General features: G+C 39.4%; 1 protein-coding gene across 4 annotated transcripts in view; it reads right to left on the bottom strand.

Annotated features, from left to right (window-relative positions):
- The window catches only part of lmbrd1 (LMBR1 domain containing 1), a 199,565-nt gene that overhangs the window by 115,779 nt on the left and 62,030 nt on the right, over nt 1-21,756 (bottom strand). For all 4 annotated transcript variants that reach the window (XM_072250485.1, XM_072250481.1, XM_072250494.1 and 1 more), the window contains one exon: nt 4,981-5,078. In XM_072250485.1, the coding sequence (XP_072106586.1) occupies nt 4,981-5,078 (98 nt within the window). The remainder of the gene's footprint in view (nt 1-4,980; nt 5,079-21,756) is intronic.

Below are 21,756 nucleotides of genomic sequence, written 5' to 3'. Positions count from 1 at the left end.
GGAACTGGATGAACTGGTTATTTGGGAGGCTGCGAGGATGATGGATAGGACATATAGAGAGGTAGTTATACTCAAGATGCAGGATACAGGAAATTTCGTGAGTCAGGAAGGGGAAAGGGGTCAAACAGCTGGTGCAGAGTACTTCTGTGGCCGCTCCCCTTAACATCAGGTATTCTGTTGGGGGAAGGGGGTGGATGACCTAGCAGAGGAAAGTCAAGGCGGTCAGGTTTGTGGCACTGTATCTGACTCTGGGACTTAGAAAGGAAGGGGGAGAAGAGGCAAGCTGTGGTGACAAGGGATTCATTAGCTGGGGAACAGAAAGGAAGTTCTGTGGACAAGAACAAAATTCCCAGATACTGGACATCTCAGATCAAGTCATCAGCATTCTTAAGCAGGAGTGTGAACAGCCAGAGGTTGTGGTCCATGTAGGTACCAATTATATAGGTAGGAAAGATGACTAAGAGAGTTCAGGGAGTTAGGCTCTAAGCTAAAGGGCAGAACCTCCACAGTTGTGATCTCACGATTGCTACCTGTACCATGTGCCAGTGAAGCCAGAAATGGGAAGATTATTCAGTTTAATACATGGCTAAGGAGTTGGTGTAGGAGGGAATGTGTTAAGATTTTTTGGATCATTGAGCTCTCTTACAGAGAAGGTGGGACCCATACAGGACAGTTTGCACTTGAATGGGTAGGGGACCACAGCAGGAAGGAGTACTAGTGCTGCAGAGTGGGGTTTAAATTAGAATTGCAGGCAGATGGGAACCAGAGTGCCAAAACAGTTAGTGGAGAGGTTGTGGAGACAGATATTGTTAAGTCCTCAGGCAAAGTCAGGAACCAAAAGGCAGGCCGTGGTGTGCCTAATGAGCTGAGCTCTGTATACTTCAATGCAAGAAGTATCGTAGAAAAGGCAGATAAGCTCAGGGCATGGATGAACACCTGGAATTATGATATTGTAGCCATGTGGTTGCAGGAAGGGCAGAACCGGCAGCTCAATATTCCGGGGTTCACTTGTTTTAGAGGGAAGGATTAAAGGAGGAGGGCTGCCTGCTAGTCAGGGAAAATGCCATGGCAGTGCTTCATCAGCATAGACGGGAGAACTCCTCAAATGAGGCGTTCAGGGTGGAAATCAGAAATAAAAAAGGTGTGACCATGTTAATGGGGCAACATTACAGACCACCCAATAGTCCAAGGGATTTAGAGGAATAAACGTGCAGAGATTGTAGACTGCTGCAAGAAACCCGAGGTTGTTATAGTATTGACTGGGACTCCCATACTGTAAAATGAATAGATGGGATAGAGTTTGTCAAACATGTTCAGGCAAGTTTCCTTAATCAGTACGTAGAAATCCTGTGTGCGATACTTGATCTGCTATTAGGCAATAAGATAGGACAGGTGACAGAAGTTTGCGCAGGGGAACACTTTGCATCTAGTGATCATAGTGTCATTAGTCTAAAATTAAAAATGCAAAAAGATAGGTCTGATCTGAGATTGAAGAAAAGCCAATTTTGATGTTATCAGAAAGGATCTGGCAAGTGTCGACTGGGACAGGGTGTTTTCTGGCAAAGGTGTACTTGCTAAGTGGGAGACCTTCAAAAGTGATATTTTGAGAGAACAAGGCCTGTCAGAATAAAAGGTAAAGTTAACAGATGTAGGGAACCTTGATTTTCAAGAGATATCGAGACTTTGATTAAGTTAAAAAAAAAGGAGGTGCAGAGTAGATATCGGCAGGTAGGAACAAATGGGTGATTATGGAGTTTAAGAAATACAAGAAATTACCAAAGAAAGAAATCAGGAGGGCTAAAAGAAGGCACGAAATTGCCCCACCAGACAAGGTGAAAGAGAATCCAAAGAGATCCACAGATATGTTAGGAGCAAAATGATTACATGAGACTAAATTGGTCCTCTGAAAGTTCGGAATGATAATCCATGTGTCAAGCCAAAAGATATGGGGGGTGTCTTACATAAAACTTTTGTATCTGTATTTACTCAGAAGACGAACACAGAGTCTATAGAAGTGAGGCAAAGCAGCATCAATTTTATGTACCCTATACAGATTACAGGGGAGGAGGTGTTTGCTGTCCTGAGGCAAATTAGGGTGGGTAAATCCCCAGGGTCTGACAAGATATTACCCTGGACCCTGCAAAAGGCAAGTGCAGAAATTGCCAGGGCCCTAGCAGAGGGGTCCCCAACCTTTTTTTGCACCGCAGACCGATTTTAATATTGACAATATTCTTGCAGACTGGCTGACTGGGGCGGGGGGGGGGGGGGGTGCGGTGGTGTTCAAGTAGGGTTGCCAATTTTCTCACTCCTAAATAAGGGAGAAAAGTAGCAACCAAATACAGGATACCTGTATTTACCCTGAGAAAGACTACTGTGACCATGAAACCTTGCGCGGGCACCTGTGTGCGCATGCATGTACGTGCCGATTTGTTTCTTACTAATTGGTTTTGGCTTAATCTTCCCAATTTGGGTTAAGTGAAACTACACTGTACGTACATTATTTCTACTTTATATAGGTTGTATATTTACCATATCATTTATATAGGCTGTATATTTACCATATCATTCCTGCTTTTACTATATATTAGTGTTATTTTAGGTTTTATGTGTTATTTGGTATGATTTGGTAGGTTATTTTTTGGGTCTGGGAACGCTCAAAAATTTTTTCCCATATAAATTAATGGTAATTGATTCTTCGCTTTACGTCATTTTGGCTTACGGTTTCATAGGAATGCTCTACCTCCGGGGGGGGGAATATGGGACAAGAGCAGTCCCATATGGGACAAACCAATTTAGCCCAATATAACCATATAACCATTACAGCACGGAAAAAGGCCATCTTGGCCCTTCTTGTCCATGCCAAACTCATACTCTCACCTAGTCCCACCGACCTGCACTCAGCCCATAACCCTCCATTCCTTTCCTGTCCAGATATCTATCCAATTTAACTTTAAACGACAACATCGAATCTGCCTCAACCACTTCTGCTGGAAGCTCGTTCCACACAGCTACCATTCTCTGTATACGGGATGTCCCGCCTAATACGGGACAGTTGGCAATCCTGTGTTTAAATTTAACAGTGCGTGACAGGGAATGAGGAAAGGTGCAGCTGACTCATATTGTTTCATATTGCCAAATCATATCGTTTCCGCACGGCCCGGTAGCACATGCTTTGCGGCCCAGTACCGGTCCGCGGCCCGGTGGTTGGGGACCATTGCCCTAGCAGATATATTTAAATCATCTTTAGTGACAGGCGAGGTATCAGAGGATTGTCAATGTTAGCTCCAAAAATAAACCAGTAAATTATAGGCCAGTGAGGCTGACTTCAGTAGTGGGAAGGTCATTAGAAGCTATGCTGAGGGACCATACATTTTAGTATTTAGATAGACATGAACTGATTAAGAATAGTCGGCATGGCTTCATGCGTGGTAGGTTATGTCTAATCTTAAGAGTTTTTCGAAGAAGCTACCAGGAAAATTGATGAAGGCAAGGCAGTATATGTTATCTACATGGACTTTAGCAAGGCCTTTGACAAGGTCACATATGGGAGATTAGTCAAGAAAGCTCAGTCACTTGGCATTTAACATGAGGTAGTAAATTCAATTAGACTTTGGCTTTGGGGGAGGAAGAGTGGTAGTAGATGGTTGCCTCTCTGACTGGAAGATTGGGACTAGTGAAGTTCTGCAGGGATCAGTGCTGGGCTTGTTGTTTGTCATCTATATCAATGATTTGGATGATAATGTGGTTAACTGGAACAGCAAATTTGTGGATGACACCAGGATTGGGGGTGTAGTGGACAGTGGGAAAAGCTATCATGGCTTGCAGAGGAATCTGCATCCACTGGAAAAATGGGTAATAAATGGCAGATCAAATTGAATGCAGACAAGTGCAAGGTGTTGCACTTCAGTTGGACCAACCAGGATAGGTCAGTGAATGGTGGGGCACTGAAGAGTGTGGTAAAAAAGGGATTGGGAATATCAATCCATAATTTGTTGAAAGTGGCGTCACAGGTAGATAGAGTGTAAAGAAACTTCTGGAACATTGGCCTTCATAAATCAAACTATGAGTGCAGAAGACGGGATATTATGCTGCCGTTGTATGCGACAATAGTGAGGCCTAAATTGGAGTACTGTGTGCAGTTTTGGTCACCTACCCACAGGAAAGAGTACACGGATAAGTTTGAAAATTTACAAGGATGTTGCTAGGTCTGGAGGATCTGAATTATGAGGAAAGATTGAATAGTTTAGAGTGCAGAAGATTTCTTAGAGGTATACAAAATTATGAGGGTTTAAATAGGGTAAATGCAAGCAGGCTATGGTCCCTGTACAGGTCGCTGGGAGTAGGGAGTTTCAATGGTTTGGCACAGGTCATATAGACTGTACGGCCTCTTTCTGTGCTGTAGTTTTCTATGACTTTGTGCTTAATAGATGAGCTTATTCCGAAAAGGTTTTATGATATTATGAAAACCAAAAGATACCAGTTTATGCCAGAATGAAGCCTGTTGGTAAAATATTAACCAAAGGATGCTAAAAGCAATCTTTGAATGTCAAGCAGAGGTAGGAAGGTGAACTATGATTTTATATTATGGTAAAGTTGATCCTAACGAGCCTGTTCCTCTTATTTTGTAATATAACTCCATTCACTCACACATTGACTTCCTATCCAATCATTCCTTCATCTAGCAAATATCAAACAAACCATTTTCAAGTTAGAATTTTGTTGAAGAGTGATCCACATCTTACCATATTTTGAATGGAAAATTGTTTCTCAGTTGTCTTAAATGGCTTGAGACTGACACCAGGGGATAGCTCCAGTTTCGGCTTTGTTGATCAACAAAAAAATCTTTCTCATTGTTGATCCTATAGCACATTACAAAGCTTAAATCTTTAATCTAACTATCCTTAATTATTTATATTCCACAGAATGGTAGTCTATACTGATGACACCATGTACAATTCATAAGCAATTAGGAAGACTTACTGAGCATTTGTTAGGTTCAACATCCTCCTTCTCTTCATAGTAGAAGTAAACAAATGGAATCCACAGGAAGACACAGAAAAGGATGATGGAGTACAAGGCTGTAATGAGAAACAAGATACAAAATAACTTCAGATAAACTGCAAAAAAAATCATTTGCATGTTACAGAGGCTGCCTTTTGAATGTCACACAAATATTATTTGGCAATTAATCCAGCCCAGATTTTTATAAAGCAGATTCCATTGATACTGCTTGAGCAAAATGTCAAAGACACAATTTTTCTCAATTAATAGGCACAAGACACTTGACCCAGTGGCACAATCAATAACTTCACCTTCCTTTTTGCCCACTTAACTGTTTTTAAGTAAGATAGTCATTCAGCATGAAAACACACTTTGGCTCATTGAGTCCACACCTACCATTAAGAATGTACTTACACTGATCTTACACTAACCTTACTGACTAAAAAGACTTCAAATATGCTGCAGAAAAAAAACTGATTTTAATATACTGATTAAAAATGAAATTTAAAGAAAAAAAACTGGATCAGAGGGATAAACACTGGAATTGACTACATAGAAGAGTGTGGAAATTGCACCTTTGAAAGGGAATTGGATCAACATTAGAGATAATGATTTTCAGAGATATGGAATAAGAGCATGAGAATGGGACTGACAAGAATGCTCTACCAATAGCAACTCTGTAGTAATTCATTCAATTACCACACAGGTTCTGTCCACTCCTGCATCACTCCAACCCACAGCTCCCCCAACCCGCATGGATTTAATACTGTCTCTAAATTCCTTCCAACCAGTTTCCACAATACACTTCTGCAATCTTCTCCACAACATTTTGTTTGTGATCTATGTTCTCCACAATTGTGGAGAATGCTGAAGAAATTCCACTGAGTACAACACAATAAATTCTGTGTACAGTCGAATGTATGGAGCAGGCTAACAGGTCAATGTAAAGACTTGTCATTGGTATTCAGCAACATGGATGATACCAATGCAACAAAGCATATAGTACAACAACCTACAGCAAAATGCTAACTTAAAAATTAAGTCATTTTGAACACAGGGTTTACCATCTTAGAGACCTAGAATCTGAAAATGCATACTGAAGTCACTTAGAAGTACCTAATGTATGTCTTTTGATAATGCATCCATAAACACCTTAAAATCTTGCATGGCGAGTTGAATTTACAAATTATTTGTGGGCAGGCACCAAAAAAAAATTTTTGAGTGCCGGAAGTCTCTCCTGAGATCAAAGCATATAATACAGACACACTCCTCAGAATCAGGTTTAATATCACGGGCATATGTCATGAAATTTGTTAACTTCACAGCAGCAGTACAATCCATTACATGATAACGTAGAAAAAGTAAATCAATTACAGTGTTTGTATATTAAATAGTTAAATTTTAAAAAGTGGAAAAACAGAAATAATATTTTTAAGAAAACAGTGAAGTAGTGTTCATGGGTTCAATGTCCATTTAGGAATCAGATGGCAGAGGGGAAGAAGCTGCTCCTGAATCACTGAGTTTGTGCTTTCAGGCTTCAGTACCTCCTTCCTGACAGTAACAATGAGATGAGGGTTGATGGAGGTCCTTAATGATGAATGCCGCCTTTCTGAGACACCACTTTTTGAGGATGTCTTCGATACTATGGAGGCTAGTACCCAAGATGGAGCTGACTTATTTTACAACTTTCTGTAGCCTTGTTCGATCCTGTGCCACCCCCCACCCCATAGCAAACAGTGCTGCAGCCTGTCAGAATGCTATCCACGGTACATCTGTAGAAGTTTGAATGTCTTAGGTGACAAACCAAATCTCTTCAAACTCCGAATGAAATATAGCTGCCTTCTTTATAGTGCCACGTGACCAGCAACAATGAATATATAATTGAGCCAGGTTTTAAAAACAAACAAACATTTATTAAACTCTGCTCAATAATAGCAAAAAGTATTCAAACGACTAACTTAACTGGAAGTTAACTGCTATACGGCAACTCTGAGGCTACGTCCACACTTGACCGGATTATTTTGAAAGCGCCTGTTTTGCATAAAAACAATAGGCGTCCACACCAGGCGTTTTTAAAAATATCTCCATTCACGTTAGAAGGATATTTGGGCAAATCTCCTTCTACTGGGCATGCACAGGACACATAGAAAACAAGCGAAGAGGAAACGGTATACTTGGTGCGCGTTTGTCCAGTTACAGACTAGAAAAACTTAAAAGGAATTGCTGTTGGCTCTCATGCAGGAGGACTTAAAACTAAAAAAGAAACAAATACTGGAGTGTATGGAGGCAACCGACAGGGAGATCACGGACAGTATGACCTGGCTGACGACGAACATTGAAAAACTGACTAACTCTGTTGCGTGAATAAAGCACCTTGTTAAATGTCTAAAACATGTCTACATCAGTGTTATCTTGTATTTCCATACAATGTTACATTAGGCTGTTACACATCTATTGTCAGAGAAGTACTTGCATAAATAGGTACACCACCTTCATATAAGCAAGGACAGAAAACGGGCAAAGTGAGTATACTTATTTATTCAGTAAACTATGGGTCAAAGTGTTTGGTGAGTACATTTCTAACTCTTCTGGCTTCAGTCTCATTGCCGTCTGTTCTGAAATTGTTAGATTGTGTGGGGGGTTGGGTTCAAGAAAACAATGAAATGCTGCGCTGCCGCCATCTGTTCCAGCACGTCATGACAGCATTTTTAAAAATAACCGTTTACCCCGTCCACACTGCTCTGCACAATCAGCATTTTCAAATTTACACACTCTGGAGGGCATTTAGAAAATCTCCGTTTTCGGGATAGGAAAACGCTGTTTCAGTGTGGACGGAGGGTCAAAACAAAGAGAAAAAGCTTCGGTTACAAATTTATGCGGTCTAGTGTGGACGTAGCCTGAAACAGTTCTTAAAGTGGTAAATTCGAAAACAGTTCTTAAAGTGGTAAATTCGGAAGTCCAAATGATTTACACAGTTAGTAAGGATTCACGACGAAGGAAATAAAACGGCTTAAAGGAACTGACCTTTTCCTGGCAAATGAACACTGCACAAACCTTCCTGATATTACAGGGGTTATCTCAGATGCAGGTCACTATTTCTGAACGAAGACTCAATCAGTTGATCCTCTATGAAACCGCCAAACGACACCAACTTTACTCAATCCTTCGGGTTCCTATATTTTAGTAAGGTCTTCACTCTCCAATACTAGACTGTAAAGGTAAATCAAAGATACCCCAAACAAAACAGGCAGTGATTGGTGAAACTGCCGGCACAACAATTTTACCGTATAATAGGAAGTAAAACTCCACTTTAAAACGAAACTGCGTCATAAGACGGATACGCAGCATAACGGAGTAACTGATGAATTAAATAACGAATCAAATGCGTAACTACAGGAGTTTCCAGTTATATACCTATTGAGAACATGTCATCACATGACCTCACACCGGTGGGAAAATTACCTCACCCCACCATCACAAGACCATTACATCATGCTCACAAGATACTCAATTACATCATGGTCATAAGACAGTCACAAGATACCCACGAGGTATGTATCAATAGCTGCATCGATATGTTGGGACCAGGTTAGGTCCTCAGAGGTCTTGAGGCCCAGGAACGTGAAATTGCTCACTCTCCACTTCTAATCCCTCAGTGAGGATTGGATCATATTCCCTTGTCTTACTCTTTCTCAATCAGCTCTTTGGTCTTACTGACATTGAACGCAACGTTATTGCTGCAACACCTCTCAACTAGCTGGTACATCTTGCTCCTGTATGGCCTTTCATCTCCATTTGAAAATCTATCAACAATGGCTGTTTCCTCAGCAAATGTGTTGATGGCATTTGAGTTAAACCAAACCACACAGTCATGGGTATAGGGAGAGTGGAGCACTGGGCTTAGCACACATCCTTTAGGTGTGCCAGTGCTGATCAGCAGCAAGGAGGAGATATTACCAATATGCACAGATCGTGGTCTTCCGGTTAGGAGGTTGGGGATCTAATTGCAGAGGGAGGTCCAAAGGCCCAGGTTCTGAGGCTCATCGATCAGGACTGGGGAAATCATGGAATTAAATGCTGAGCTATAGTCAATGAACAGCATCCTGACATAAGTATTTGTATTGTCCAGGTGATCTAAGGCTGTGTGAATAGCTATTGAGACTGCATTTGCCGTGGACTTGTGTGGCGATAGGCACAATGCAATTGGCCCAGGTCCTTGCTGAAGCAGCAGTTCATTCCAGTGATGACCAACCTCTCAAAGCATTTCATCACTGGAGATCTGAGTGCCACTGGATGATAACCATTAAGGCAGCTCACACTACTCTTTTTGGGCACTTGTATAATTGCTGCCCTTTTGAAGCATGTGGGAACTTCCAACTGCAGTAGTGAGAGGTTGAAAATGTCCTTGAATACTCCCGCTAGTTGGATGGCAAAAGTTTTCACAGCCTTACCTGGTACTCAATCGGGTCCTGCGTTGCAGGCGTTCACCCTTGTGAAAGCAGCCTGATGCTGGCCTCCGAGACAGAGATCGCTGGATCACTGGGTGCAGCAGGGACTTTCACAGCTGTAGTGCTTTTCTCCCTTTCAAAGCAGGCACATAAGAGTTGTGCTCAACTGGTAGTGAAGCACCGCTGCCATTCATGCTGTTGGGTTTCGCTTTGGAGGAAGTATTGCAGTGCAGCATTGAAGGCAATGTGAAATACTGAATGAGTACTGAATCTTTGTGAGAGATATGTAGATGGTATGAGAGTAAGTTTTCTTTCATGCCTTTTCACTTAGATTATTCAAAAGGAAAGCCACATACAACTCTGAAGCTTAAGCAATAAAAAGGTGATAAGCTGATGGAGGAGGTTAGACTCTTCCTTCTTTCATCTGCCTATGGCTCCTCCTCACCTGGATCTACCTGTCACTCACTAGCTGATGCTGCATCCCTTCAATTTATCTTTTCATAAAAGCCATCTCCTCTCCATTTTTCAGTCCAGATGAAGGGTCCTGCCCCAAATCGTTAACTATTTTCCTCTGCAGATGCTGCCTAATCTATCAAGTTCCGCCAGTGTCTTGTCTGCTGAACTGTATTATAACAGTGGCGGCATAACTTACCTCCAATACCATCCATGATGGATACATCTGAACTGAAATCCAAAGTTGTTTCTGAGCCCTAGAACACTATGTCTATTTTTCATCTTTGATATCGACACATTAAAAAAATGCAGTGATTTTTAAAGTTCAAAGTACATTTATTATCAAAGTATGTATACTTTACAGGCAGACACAAAGAAACCCAACAGAAACCATTTAAAAAAAATTGACAAACACCCAAACTGCAAGAAAAAAAATTGTGCAAACAATTAAAGTAAGTAAATAACATTCAGAACTCAAGTTCACAAAAGTGAGTCCACAGCCACAAAGCCAATCCAGGGGACTGTTAGTTGCAAGCCACAGCCTCAGTTCAGCGCTGAACAGCAAGCTGAACACCAGCCATCCCTCACCTCCAGCTCCGAAACCTTGACCTTTCCAATCTGGCCAGGTGCTTAAGCTGGTTAAATCTTCGGTCAATTCTTGCTCTTGACCCCGGGCCCCACTGCCTTGAGTCTGCGTTGCCTTGGTTCTGCCACTTCGAATCGCCTCGTAGTCCAGCAATAACTAAACATTGGTTCGTTTCTTGCTCTCGGGGTTGAGCCCCGGCACCTAGATTTGGCCCATACTCACCATACTGTAACTATCCTGCAACTTTGAGACTTCAGTTCAAATAAGCTATTCAAAAGCTCAACTCCAAAATGTAAGTTATAGGCTATTGATTGCAGTGATCACTTAAAAGAAAAATTTGATTAATAATAGTTAGTTGTTTTTGCTGCCAGCAAGCTGTCGCTGTGCTTCAACAGTGCCACCTTAAACCAGATTTTACTTCGTTACACTACTCTTCAAAACAAATATTTCTTAATAGGAAAAAAAACTTGCATAAGAAATACCTCCTTTAAAAACACAACAATAGGGACTGTTGTCATTTGGTAGGCATTATGTACACAATATGCAGAAGAGAATATTACTGAGAAAATTAGATAAAAATTAATGGCACCATCCTAGGTAAAATATAGAAACTGCAGAGGTGCCAAGTATGCTCTTCTGTTTTTAATTAAACCAATAATACCAAAGGGCAGGATGACAGGAAATATTTAAATATTTGGGCCATTTACCAGGATCGCTGCAAAGGGCCCAAACCATTGCTGAGGATTACTGCCACCTATCTTACAAATTTTTTGATCCACTACCGTTAAGGCTGATTTATACTTGCACGTACGAGCTTACGCCGCAGCCTACTCAAGTGGCCTACCCCATTGTGAGCATTTATACTTGTGCATTGGTGTGCCTGCGCTGCTCTGCAATTCACCACCAAAACGCTAGTTGGCGGTGGGGTTTCTATGCCACTGTATTGAGTTTCTTCATATTGAGACTCAACACGAAGAAACTCAAACTTCAAACAATGGTGACTGAAACGGAAGGAGGGTGAATTTTCTGTGCTTGTCCGGCCACTGAGAGACATGGACGAGGAAATGCATTTCAAATATTTTCAGATGTCGGCAAGTAGATTTGATGATTTGGTTCATCTCCAACCGTTTATTTTGCATCAGTGTACACACAGTATACTCAGAGACTGGCAATCACTATTTGAGTTTTAGCTTCAGGTGGAAGTCAACAGGCTGTAGCAGCTAGCTACAAACTGGCGTCAAGCACAGGATCCTCCATAATTACGGAGGTCTGTAAAGCTTTATGGAAAGCATTGCAGCCAGAGTTCCTTCTCTGCCCTTCAGTAGCCCAATGGCAAGCTATTGCAGCGTAGGAGGAAATGTGATGCTACTAAGCGGACCAATCACAGTTGTTGTGGTCTGCGACGCCGTGACGCGGTTACATTTTGGGAGAGGTGTTCGTTAGGTTACAGCGTAGGGTTCGTGGCTACGCCATCTCTACGACGTACATTTGACGAACAAGTATAAATCAGCCTTTAGGATGAAGCGTCAGGAGTAGGACTGTCAGACAGTGTAACAGCTTTTTCCCCTCAGGCTGACAGACTAATAAATACCCTGCCATAAGGTCTTGTCATTAGGACAGTGAGCTATTTACTGTTTGCCTGATCTGCACTTTATTACCTGCATTTTGAATTATATTTTATTAATTTATAGTACAATATTTTGGTTTATTTGTATGTGATACATGTCATGTGGATGCACCGTAGTCTGAGAAACATTGTTTCATTTCATTGTATAAACAGTCAGTTGGCATTAAACTTGAACTTGAAATAAATGTTTAGGGACATGAAACTTTCACGTCAGGATATTTACTGTTACGGGTGAAGGATTTGGAAACAAGAATATAGAGAAAAAGAACAGCTGCACTGATTACTAATTGAGAAGCAGAAAGTACTTATTTTTAAAGACAAATCATACTTCACCAAATTGAGCTTATTTTGATGATGTTACAGAGAAAGCAGATGACATCACTGTGTTCATGGATTTTCAAAACCACTTGATAAAATAGCACATCAAAGACCGATTACTAAAACTGCAGAACTGGGAAATGGATATAAAATTGACTAAGATACAAAGCGGGTTATATTGATTCAGTCCTTCAATCTACTCTCCCATTCATTGACATCTGAGTTGATACAACTTCCTTCAAGTTCAGTTTTCTTGCCCCTATCCCCATAATCTTGAACAAAAATCTCAACTTTCTATACATTCAGTATTTCAGCTAACACAACTTCCTGGGGCAAGGAATTGCTGAGACTCTATAAAAGGAAGACTTCATAGTCTTAGTCTTCGATTATCTCCCTCTGCCTTACTCAGAGACCGTACCCTTTGGTCCTAGACTTTTCCAAGTGGAAAATGACAATGTTCCCAACATTTCCCTGTACAACTGCATAAGAATTTTAATGTTTCAGTTATTCACCTCTCATTCTTCTCAGCGCCAATGAATACAGACCGAACTCGTTCATAAGGCAGCCCTTTCCCTCCCAAGATCATTCTACTGATTATCCAAAAATAACATCTTTCCTTAAGGAGACCAAAATGTTTGCATTACACAAGATATATCCTCACTAGTGCCTAGTGCAGTTGTACAAGTTTTCCCAACTTTAACATTCCATCCTCTTGAAATAAAAGCTAGCTTTCCATTAGCTTCCCTAATTATATGTGACATCTAGATATAAACTTGTGTTTTATATATAAATATCTCCTAATACGTGCTGCAACTTTCTGCAGTATTTCTTCTGTTAAATTACCTGTTCTGTCATTCTCCTTCCAAAGTGAACAACTTCCTATTTTCCTACATAATAATCCATTTTCCAACATTTTACAGTTACTTAATCGATCTCTATGAGCTGTTTGCATATCTTGTAAATTAATTACGCACAATCCAAGAAAACAGATAGAAACAATTTTTTTTAAATGGCAACATGACATTTAATATTTGAGTAACATCTGAGCCTCATTCTAAATACAATTATAAAATGAGTGCAAAAAAATTGAAAATCTACAAGTGGCATTTTATGAAAACCTTAGTCAGACAAAATATCACTAGTAATAATGAATCCATAAAACATGGTCACCATTAAAATATCTTAATATTAACTGTACAATACTCAGAGAAATAAATGGTCAAACCAAGTTCTTAAATAGCAGGGAATAACTCATTCCCATCACAAGAAATGTGAATATCAAATATATAGGAGACTGCAAGAATGTATCAACCATGCTTGATAAACTTTTTGGAACCAAGTTCAGTTATCAGAGCCGGTACGTTGAATACCAGGTGAACAAATAGCGTTTGGAGTACCGCAAGTCTGCGTCTTTGCTGTTGCTTTGCTCACACTTGAGTGCTTGGTGGCGGGTGCCAATGCTTTTTTTTAAACTGGTGGGGGGAATTGTTGCTTGCTGCTGCTTACACACGAAAGGAAGAGAAGCTTGGGGGGGGGGTGGACTTTGGGGAAATAACATTTAACTGTCCGTCATTCTTTGGGGGCACTCCTCTGTTTTCACAGATGGTTACGAAGAAAAAGCATTTCAGTCTGTATATTGTATACATTTCTCTGACAATATATGTACCTTTAAAGCCTTTGAATATAATCACTATGACAATTTTAATTTGTCTGGGAAAAAAAGGTAATTTTCAGGGTGGCAACCAGCCCATCAATGTTCACTGTTTATTACTAAATGGTATAAAATCTATCTGCTCTAACTATATCAATTTTTGCAAATTCAGTGGAAATTAGCCATTCGGGGGCAATACAAAACCAAGGAACAACAATGAACTGATTTTATCCATACAGATCTTGATTCTTTACTTTGTAATCCCAAAGCGACAGAATACATTAAATAAATGTATATGGATTGAATTTAACTAAAGTAATCGTAAAACACTGCAATGTGGAGAGGAAAATACAATGAACAAAATCTGAAGATAAAAGACCAACTTTGCTACCAAAGCAGTCCAGGAAAACTGAACTGAATGCTAAGGTAGACATTCAAGTCAGAGAAAATCATAAATCAATAATCAAAATATATGTTGCGTTATGCATCGGGTATCATCAAAAATAGTGAGCTCCTTAAACAATGAACATATAGTCAGGTGCATAACCTGAATTCTTATGATAAACTGGAAAGACTTTGATCTTTCAAGTATGGAAAAGAAGCTTCTGAAGTCCGGTCACAGAAAATAATTAGGGAACTGAGAAATCAATCAAAATTAAATTGTGAGAACATGCAAGGAAACATAATTTATGGCAGAAAGGTTCACTTTCACAGAGTGTGAATAACCAGTGGACAGTGACGGAGCTGGTGGAGATGCTGCGTTCAGCACCACCAACCCTGTTTTAATTCTGACAACGTAAAAGTTTGCACATTCTCCCTGTCCTGCATGGATTTCTTCCAGATGGTCCAATTTCCTCCCACTATCTACAGAAGTGTTGGTTCGTTGGTTAATTGCCCACTCTGTAATTTGTCCCTTGTGTATGAGTGAGTGGTAGAATCTCAGTAACGTAGAGTGAAAGCAAGAAGAAAAATGGAATTAATTTAGGATTAGTGTAAAATGGATGTATGACAAATGGCACAGACTCAATAGAGTAAAGGGCTTGTTTCCATGCTGCACGTCTCTGAAAAGGGCATTCTAAATCTTAAAGGATTATGCCAACTATTCCAAGATTACTTACAGAAATGTCTTACGATTTGCCCGACGCCAGCCCCCTAGGCCTGAGTCTACGTAATAGTAGTACTTATAGAAAATTAATTTTATCTACACAGCATGACTTTAACCAAAAATTTTAAACACAAGTTCTTCTGCTTGAAATACAATTCATCTGCATGCGATTTCTTGCATTACAACTGGTTAAAATTATCACCAACTACTTCATGAACAAGAGACAATAAATCAGCTGCATGAGTCCTGTGCAAAGTGTTTAAAGAAACAAAGTAGAAAAGGTTGCCAGGTCAAACAGATCAGATGATGAATACAAATCAAACAGGCATACTGCACGTTTTGCCAAAAAACAGTCTATATAGCAATTTTCCATAACACAAAAGTGTGTCATCTGTGCAGCTGTCAGGAGATGAGAGTTGAAAAGAAAACAAATTTCCATTTACTTTTTGTTTCCCCATATAAATTCTATAAATGTAATTCTCTCAAATTTTTGAGAAGTGTTTTTACAAATTCTGGAAGAACAAATTTCCATCAGCCATTATGTAATATTAAATGTAATCTCTGAAACGTAACCAGATACACATATTTACAGCTTTAAACATTCAAGTCATTATTCTGTGTCCTCACTTATTCTCAATGTCTGTAAACCACTACTGAACCCAACTACTCTGTCATGTTCATTGCAAATGTACTGGGATACAAACTGGAACAAATGGAAATTGTCACAAATTCTGACAACATCTCAGTAGACAGAAACAAGTTAACATTTCAGGTTGAAGAAACTATTTGTCTTTTCATATATGTTGCCTTGAGTTGAGTACTTCATAATATTGTCTTTTTTATTTTATATTTCCAGCATTTGCATTTTGTTTCCAATTTTCTTTTAAAAGCGATTAGGTTGATGATATAAATTAAAGCTGTTTTTCCAGGCAATTTTATCAAATTAAATATTCTTTTTAATCTGTAAATAAAGCATCTTATAAGCAATTCAAAAGAAATTAAGTTTTAATTTAAAAAATCTAAGTTAGGTTACTGAGATATTATACTCACAGCTCACAAATTTTATGGACAAACCACTATGGAGGTCGAGGCAGCCCTAATACATATTCCATAACATCTGTCATAGCACTAAGCCTTCTAAACAACATGCTGGATATTAAATAAACTGACATTCAGCATTCTACGGAGAAAACTTGTTCTCCACTGTTAATAACCTTTCCAATCCCAGCTGACTCATCTGAAAACAAATGGGATACTAAAATGCCACACAACGCACTACCAGCATATGGCTGGGGAAGTCTAACAGATGATATTCATCATGCAAGTATGAATATTTAGGCTCAATGGGAATGCATGAAACAGCATGAAATCCTGTTTTATCCAATACACCAAAACAACAACAAAAGCCTGGGAGACCACATCTGACCAAAAAAAAGTATCTAATTAATTCCCTAGGCAACGTGAGACTCAAAATTCATAATGCAGAGCACACTTTTCAAATACATTTATCATTTACTGCGGCACTCCAGTTGTTACTTGGAAATCACCTTAAATGTTGCTGGTCTTAACAAAATAGGAGCATAAGATTGTCTGTGTACATAGCAGTCAAACCTACATAGATTTTAGACTGTATTCAAAAAGGCAATTTCATTTGCAGTGCATCTTTAATCAATTCATATGGAAAATAGCAAATGGAGGAATAATACTAACACTGTATCCACATAATATTGATCATGTATCTTAATTTCTTGGCTGAAATCAATGGCATCAATTTTGCAATCCAGATATCATGCTGAACTGCTTTATTACAAATGGGAATACTTCACATTAAGTCTAGAGATGAGACTACATATTTAACTATTATTACAGAGATGACACACCATGAATGCCTATTAGCTTTATGAACATGGTTTAATGGACTATCATTCACAACTTCAGAAACTTAAATATTAAATAGAAATAAAAATTTGAGTTATTAAAGATTTTTCGCAGTCCAACATTTTCTCAGCATTTCTGTCATGAACAGCTCCTGCTTTCAGACCTTAAAAAATAATGACTCGCTGCTCTATATAAACACAATGAAGAATGCATGACTACATCTCCATATTCGTGGCTTGTATGTGTGCACTGGCACTTCATATCCAACAGACATTCAACGTACATTTTGCCACATACATTCACTCCACTTAAATACCTATGGTCACTCAGTCATATTGCTCTGGTCTTTCCAAACCCAAAATAATTTGGGGAATTTCTAGAGTGCCTATGGGATGGCTTTTTAGAGCAGCTCATGGTTAAGCCCACTGGAGGATCAACTATTCTGGATTAGCTGTTGTGCAATGAACTTGAATTGATCAGAGAGCTTAAAGTAAAAGAACCCTAAGGGGCAAGTGATCACAATGTGACCAAATTCACTCAGATACTTAAGGAGGAGAAGCTAGAGTCAGATGTATCAGTATTATAATAGACTAAAGGGAACTACAGAGGTATGTGAGAGGAGTTAGCCGGAATTGATTGAAAAAGAACACTGACAGGGATACAATGGCTAGAATTTCTAGAAGCAATTTGGAAGGCACAGGGTATATACATCTCAAAAAATGTCATATTCGAAAGGAAAGATGACACTATCATGACTAACAAGAAGTCAAAGCTAACATAAAAGCCAAAAAAGGGCATATAATAGAACATAGATTAGTGGGAAGCTAGAGGATTGGGAAGCTTTTAAAAACCAAGAGAAGACAACTAAAAAAGTTATTAAGGCAAAGATGAAAAACGAAAGTCAACTAGCCAAAAGAGGCAAGAGTGGATATTAGACCACTGGAAAATTATACTGGGGAGGTAATAATGGGGACAATGAAATAGCGAACAAACTCATTAAGTATTTTGCATCAGTCTTCACTGTGGAAGACAATAGTAGTATAGTGGAAGTTCCAGATGTCAGGGGGCATGAAGTGTATGAAGTTACCATTACTAGAGAGAAGGTTCTTGGGAAACTGAAAGGTCTGAAGGTAGATCAGTCACCTGGGCCAGATGGTATACACCCCAGAGTTCTGAAAGAGCTGAAGAGATCGTGGAGGCATTAGTAATGATGCTTTTAAGAATCACTAGATTCTGGAATGGTTCCAGAAAACTGCAAAATTTCAAATGTCACTTCACAATTCAAGAAGGGAGAAAGGCAGAAAAAAGGAAGTGGAGAGAAAATACAAAAAACTGAGATGCAAAGGGACTTGAGAGTCCTTGTATATGATTCCCTCAAGGTTAATTTGCAGGTTGAGTATGTGGTGAGGAAGGCAAATACAATGTTAGCAATCATTTCAAGAGGACTAGAATACAAAAGCAAGGATGTAATGCTAAAACTTTATAAAACACTGGCGAGGCCTCACTTGGACTATTCTGAGCAGATTTGTGCCCCTCATCTGAGAAAGGATGTGCTGAAGCTGGAGAGGGTTCAAAGGAAGTTCACAAAAAAGGTTCCTGGCTTATCATATGAAGAATGTCTGATGGCTCGGAGTCTATATTCACTGGAATTCAGAAGAATGAGGGGTGACCTCATTGAAACCTATCAAATGGTGAAAGGCCTTGATAGAGTGGATGTGCAGAAGATGTTTCCTATGGTGGGAGAGTCTAAGATCAGAGGACACAGCCGCAGAATAGTGGAACATCCTTTTACAACGGAGATAAGGAGCAATCTCTTTAGCCAGAGGTTGGTGATTCTGTGGTATACTGTGGAGGTCAAGTCTTTTTGTATATTTAAGGAAGAGATTGATAGCTTCTTGATTGGTCAGGGCATGAGGGGATACAGGGGACAGGCAGGAGATTGGGGGTCGAGAGGAAATTGGATTAGCCATGATAAAATGGCAAAGCAGTATCGATGAGCCAAATGGCCTATTTCTCCGCCTGCATCTTATGGTCTTATAAACAGCTTCAGAACATGTCAAAAGATCAATGTGAGAATTATAGTACAGTACAGAAACAAGCCCTTTCTGCCCAGTTTAAATATGCTGACAGCGATACCAACCTAGCTAAATCCATTTTCCTGCATTAGGCCCGTATCCTTCTGTCTTCTATTTCACTTCCTCTCCAAATACCCTTTAAATATTATAACTGTATTTACTTCTACCATCTCCCCTGGCAGCTCATTTCAACCTTTACATTAATGATTTCCTCAAGTCTCCTTCAAATTTCTACCCTAGTAGGATCACCATTCAAAGTGGAATTGGAAATATGGGAATGTTATATTTCCACGTTGTTTTCCAATAATACTTGCTCCAAAATTCTTGTAAAAGCTCCTAGACTTCACTTCAAACTGGTGAGAGCTGAAATAATGTATTTAAAATTACTCTCTCCAAGGAACTAACAAAAATTTTAAAACAATTCAGTAATTTATTTCTAAACATTTGTACTCCTGATCAGTTAATCTGGAATTCAAGTACCATTTCTTTTTATAGGATTGGTTTCTGAAAATCTTCGTAATCAACATTTCAATATCAGCATGAGTTCATATGAATAATTACAGCAAAAAGTATCCCAATAGCTGGACAACATTCACAGCAAAATAAAATGACATTTGTGAAATATGATTATGCAATTTCACTGAAAACATCGCTTTTGGATTTTGGATCAACAGAATTGACACGTTAATTTCAATCCAATGCATATTTGAATACAAATACACCAACCTAAAAATTAAAAATGACAGTGATATGGCAATTCTGGTGGTGTGGCAATTCAAAAATGTTTCTGAAGATTGAAGGTGTATTTGCAACAGGCCAATATTTCAGATAATATTACAACTCTTCTGATATTTCCTCAGGATAATAATCACAAATCCTTTTTAAAATAAAAACTTGAAAACATAATTATGTCCGGAATTTACAGCCAAAGCCAACATTAGATAAAGTTGTAAATAAAAAAAACATTCCCTCAGACATCCCCACTTCCTCCTGATCTTTGTGGTTCATGGCTAGTTGCAACTCAAAGGGCTTATTTCATGCATTGATAATTATAGCAAGTGAGGGAAGGCACTGATGAGATCCATCCCAGGATACATTGACACACATTATCAGAGATGTTACCTCGGTTCATTGGGTGTTACTGGTCTTCTAAAATCAGATACTCATACTGAGGCAAATGAGCCTTGGCAGTTTACTCATCAATGGCATACAATGGAGCTGTGCCCAACTTAACCGAGCTTACAGTGGCATGCAAAAGTTTGGCCACCCCTGGTCAAAATTTCTGTTACTGTGAGTAGCTAAGTAAAAGATGACCTGATTTCCAAAAGGCATAAAGTTAAAGACGACACATTTCTTTAATATTTTAAGCAAGATTATTTTTTTATTTCCATCTTTTACAATTTCAAAATAACAAAAAAGGAAAAGGGCCCAAAGCAAAAGTTTGGGCACCCTGCACAGTCAGTACTTAGTAACACCCCCTTTGGCAAGTATCACAGCTTGTAAATGCTTTCTGTAGTCAGCTAAAAGTCTTTCAATTATTGTTTGGGGATTTTCAGCCATTCCTCCTTGCAAAAGGCTTCTAGTTCTGCGAGATTCTTGGGATGTCTTGCATGCACTGCTCTTGAGGTCTATCCACAAATTTTCGATGATTTTTAGGTCGGGGGACTGTGAGGGCCATGGCAAAACCTTCAGCTTGCGCCTCTTGAGGTAGTCCATTGTGGATTTTGAGGTGTGTTTAGGATTATTATCCTGTTGTAGAAGCCATCCTCTTTTCATCTTCAGCTTTTTTACAGACGGTGTTATGTTTGCTTCCAGAATTTGCTGGTATTTAATTGAATTCATTTTTCCCTCTACCAGTAAAATGTTCCCTGTGTCACTGGATGCAACACAAGCCCAAAGCATGATCGATCCACCCCTGTGCTTAACAGTCGAAGAGGTGTTCTTTTCATGAAATTCTACACCTTTTTTACTCCAAACATACCTTTGCTCATTGCAGCCAAAAAGTTCTATTTTAACTTCCTCAGTCCACAGGACTTGTTTCCAAAATGCATCAGGCTTGTTTAGGTGTTCTTTTGCAAACTTCTGACGCTGAATTTTGTGGTGAGGACGCAGGAAAGGTTTTCTTCTGATGACTCTTCCATGAAGGTCATATATGCGCAGGTGTCGCTGCACAGTAGAACAGTGCACCCCCCACTCCAGAGTCCACTAAATCTTCCTGAAGGTCTTTTGCAGTCAAACGGGGGTTTCGGTTTGCCTTTCTAGCAATCCTATGAGCAGTTCTCTTGGAAAGTTTTCTTGGTCTTCCAGACTTCAACTTGACCTCCAACGTTCCTGTTAACTGCAATTTCTTAATTACATTACAAACTGAGGAAACAGCTACCTGAAAGCGCTTTACTATCTTCTCGTAGCCTTCTCCTGCTTTGTGGGCATCATTTATTTTAATTTTCAGAGTGCTAGGCAGCTGCTTTGAGGAGCCCATGGCTGCTGATTTGACAAGGTTTGAGGAGTCAGGGTATTTATAAAGCTTAGAAATTTGCATCACCTGACTTTTCCTAACGATGATTGTGAACAAGCCATAGCCGTAACAAGCTAATTAAGGTCTGAGACCTTAGTA

Source organism: Mobula birostris, chromosome 2 (assembly GCF_030028105.1).
Source record: "Mobula birostris isolate sMobBir1 chromosome 2, sMobBir1.hap1, whole genome shotgun sequence".
NCBI classification, from domain to species: domain Eukaryota; kingdom Metazoa; phylum Chordata; class Chondrichthyes; order Myliobatiformes; family Myliobatidae; genus Mobula; species Mobula birostris.
The sequence above is the reverse complement of the archived record's forward strand: the minus strand, read 5'-3'. Positions and strand labels throughout refer to the sequence as shown.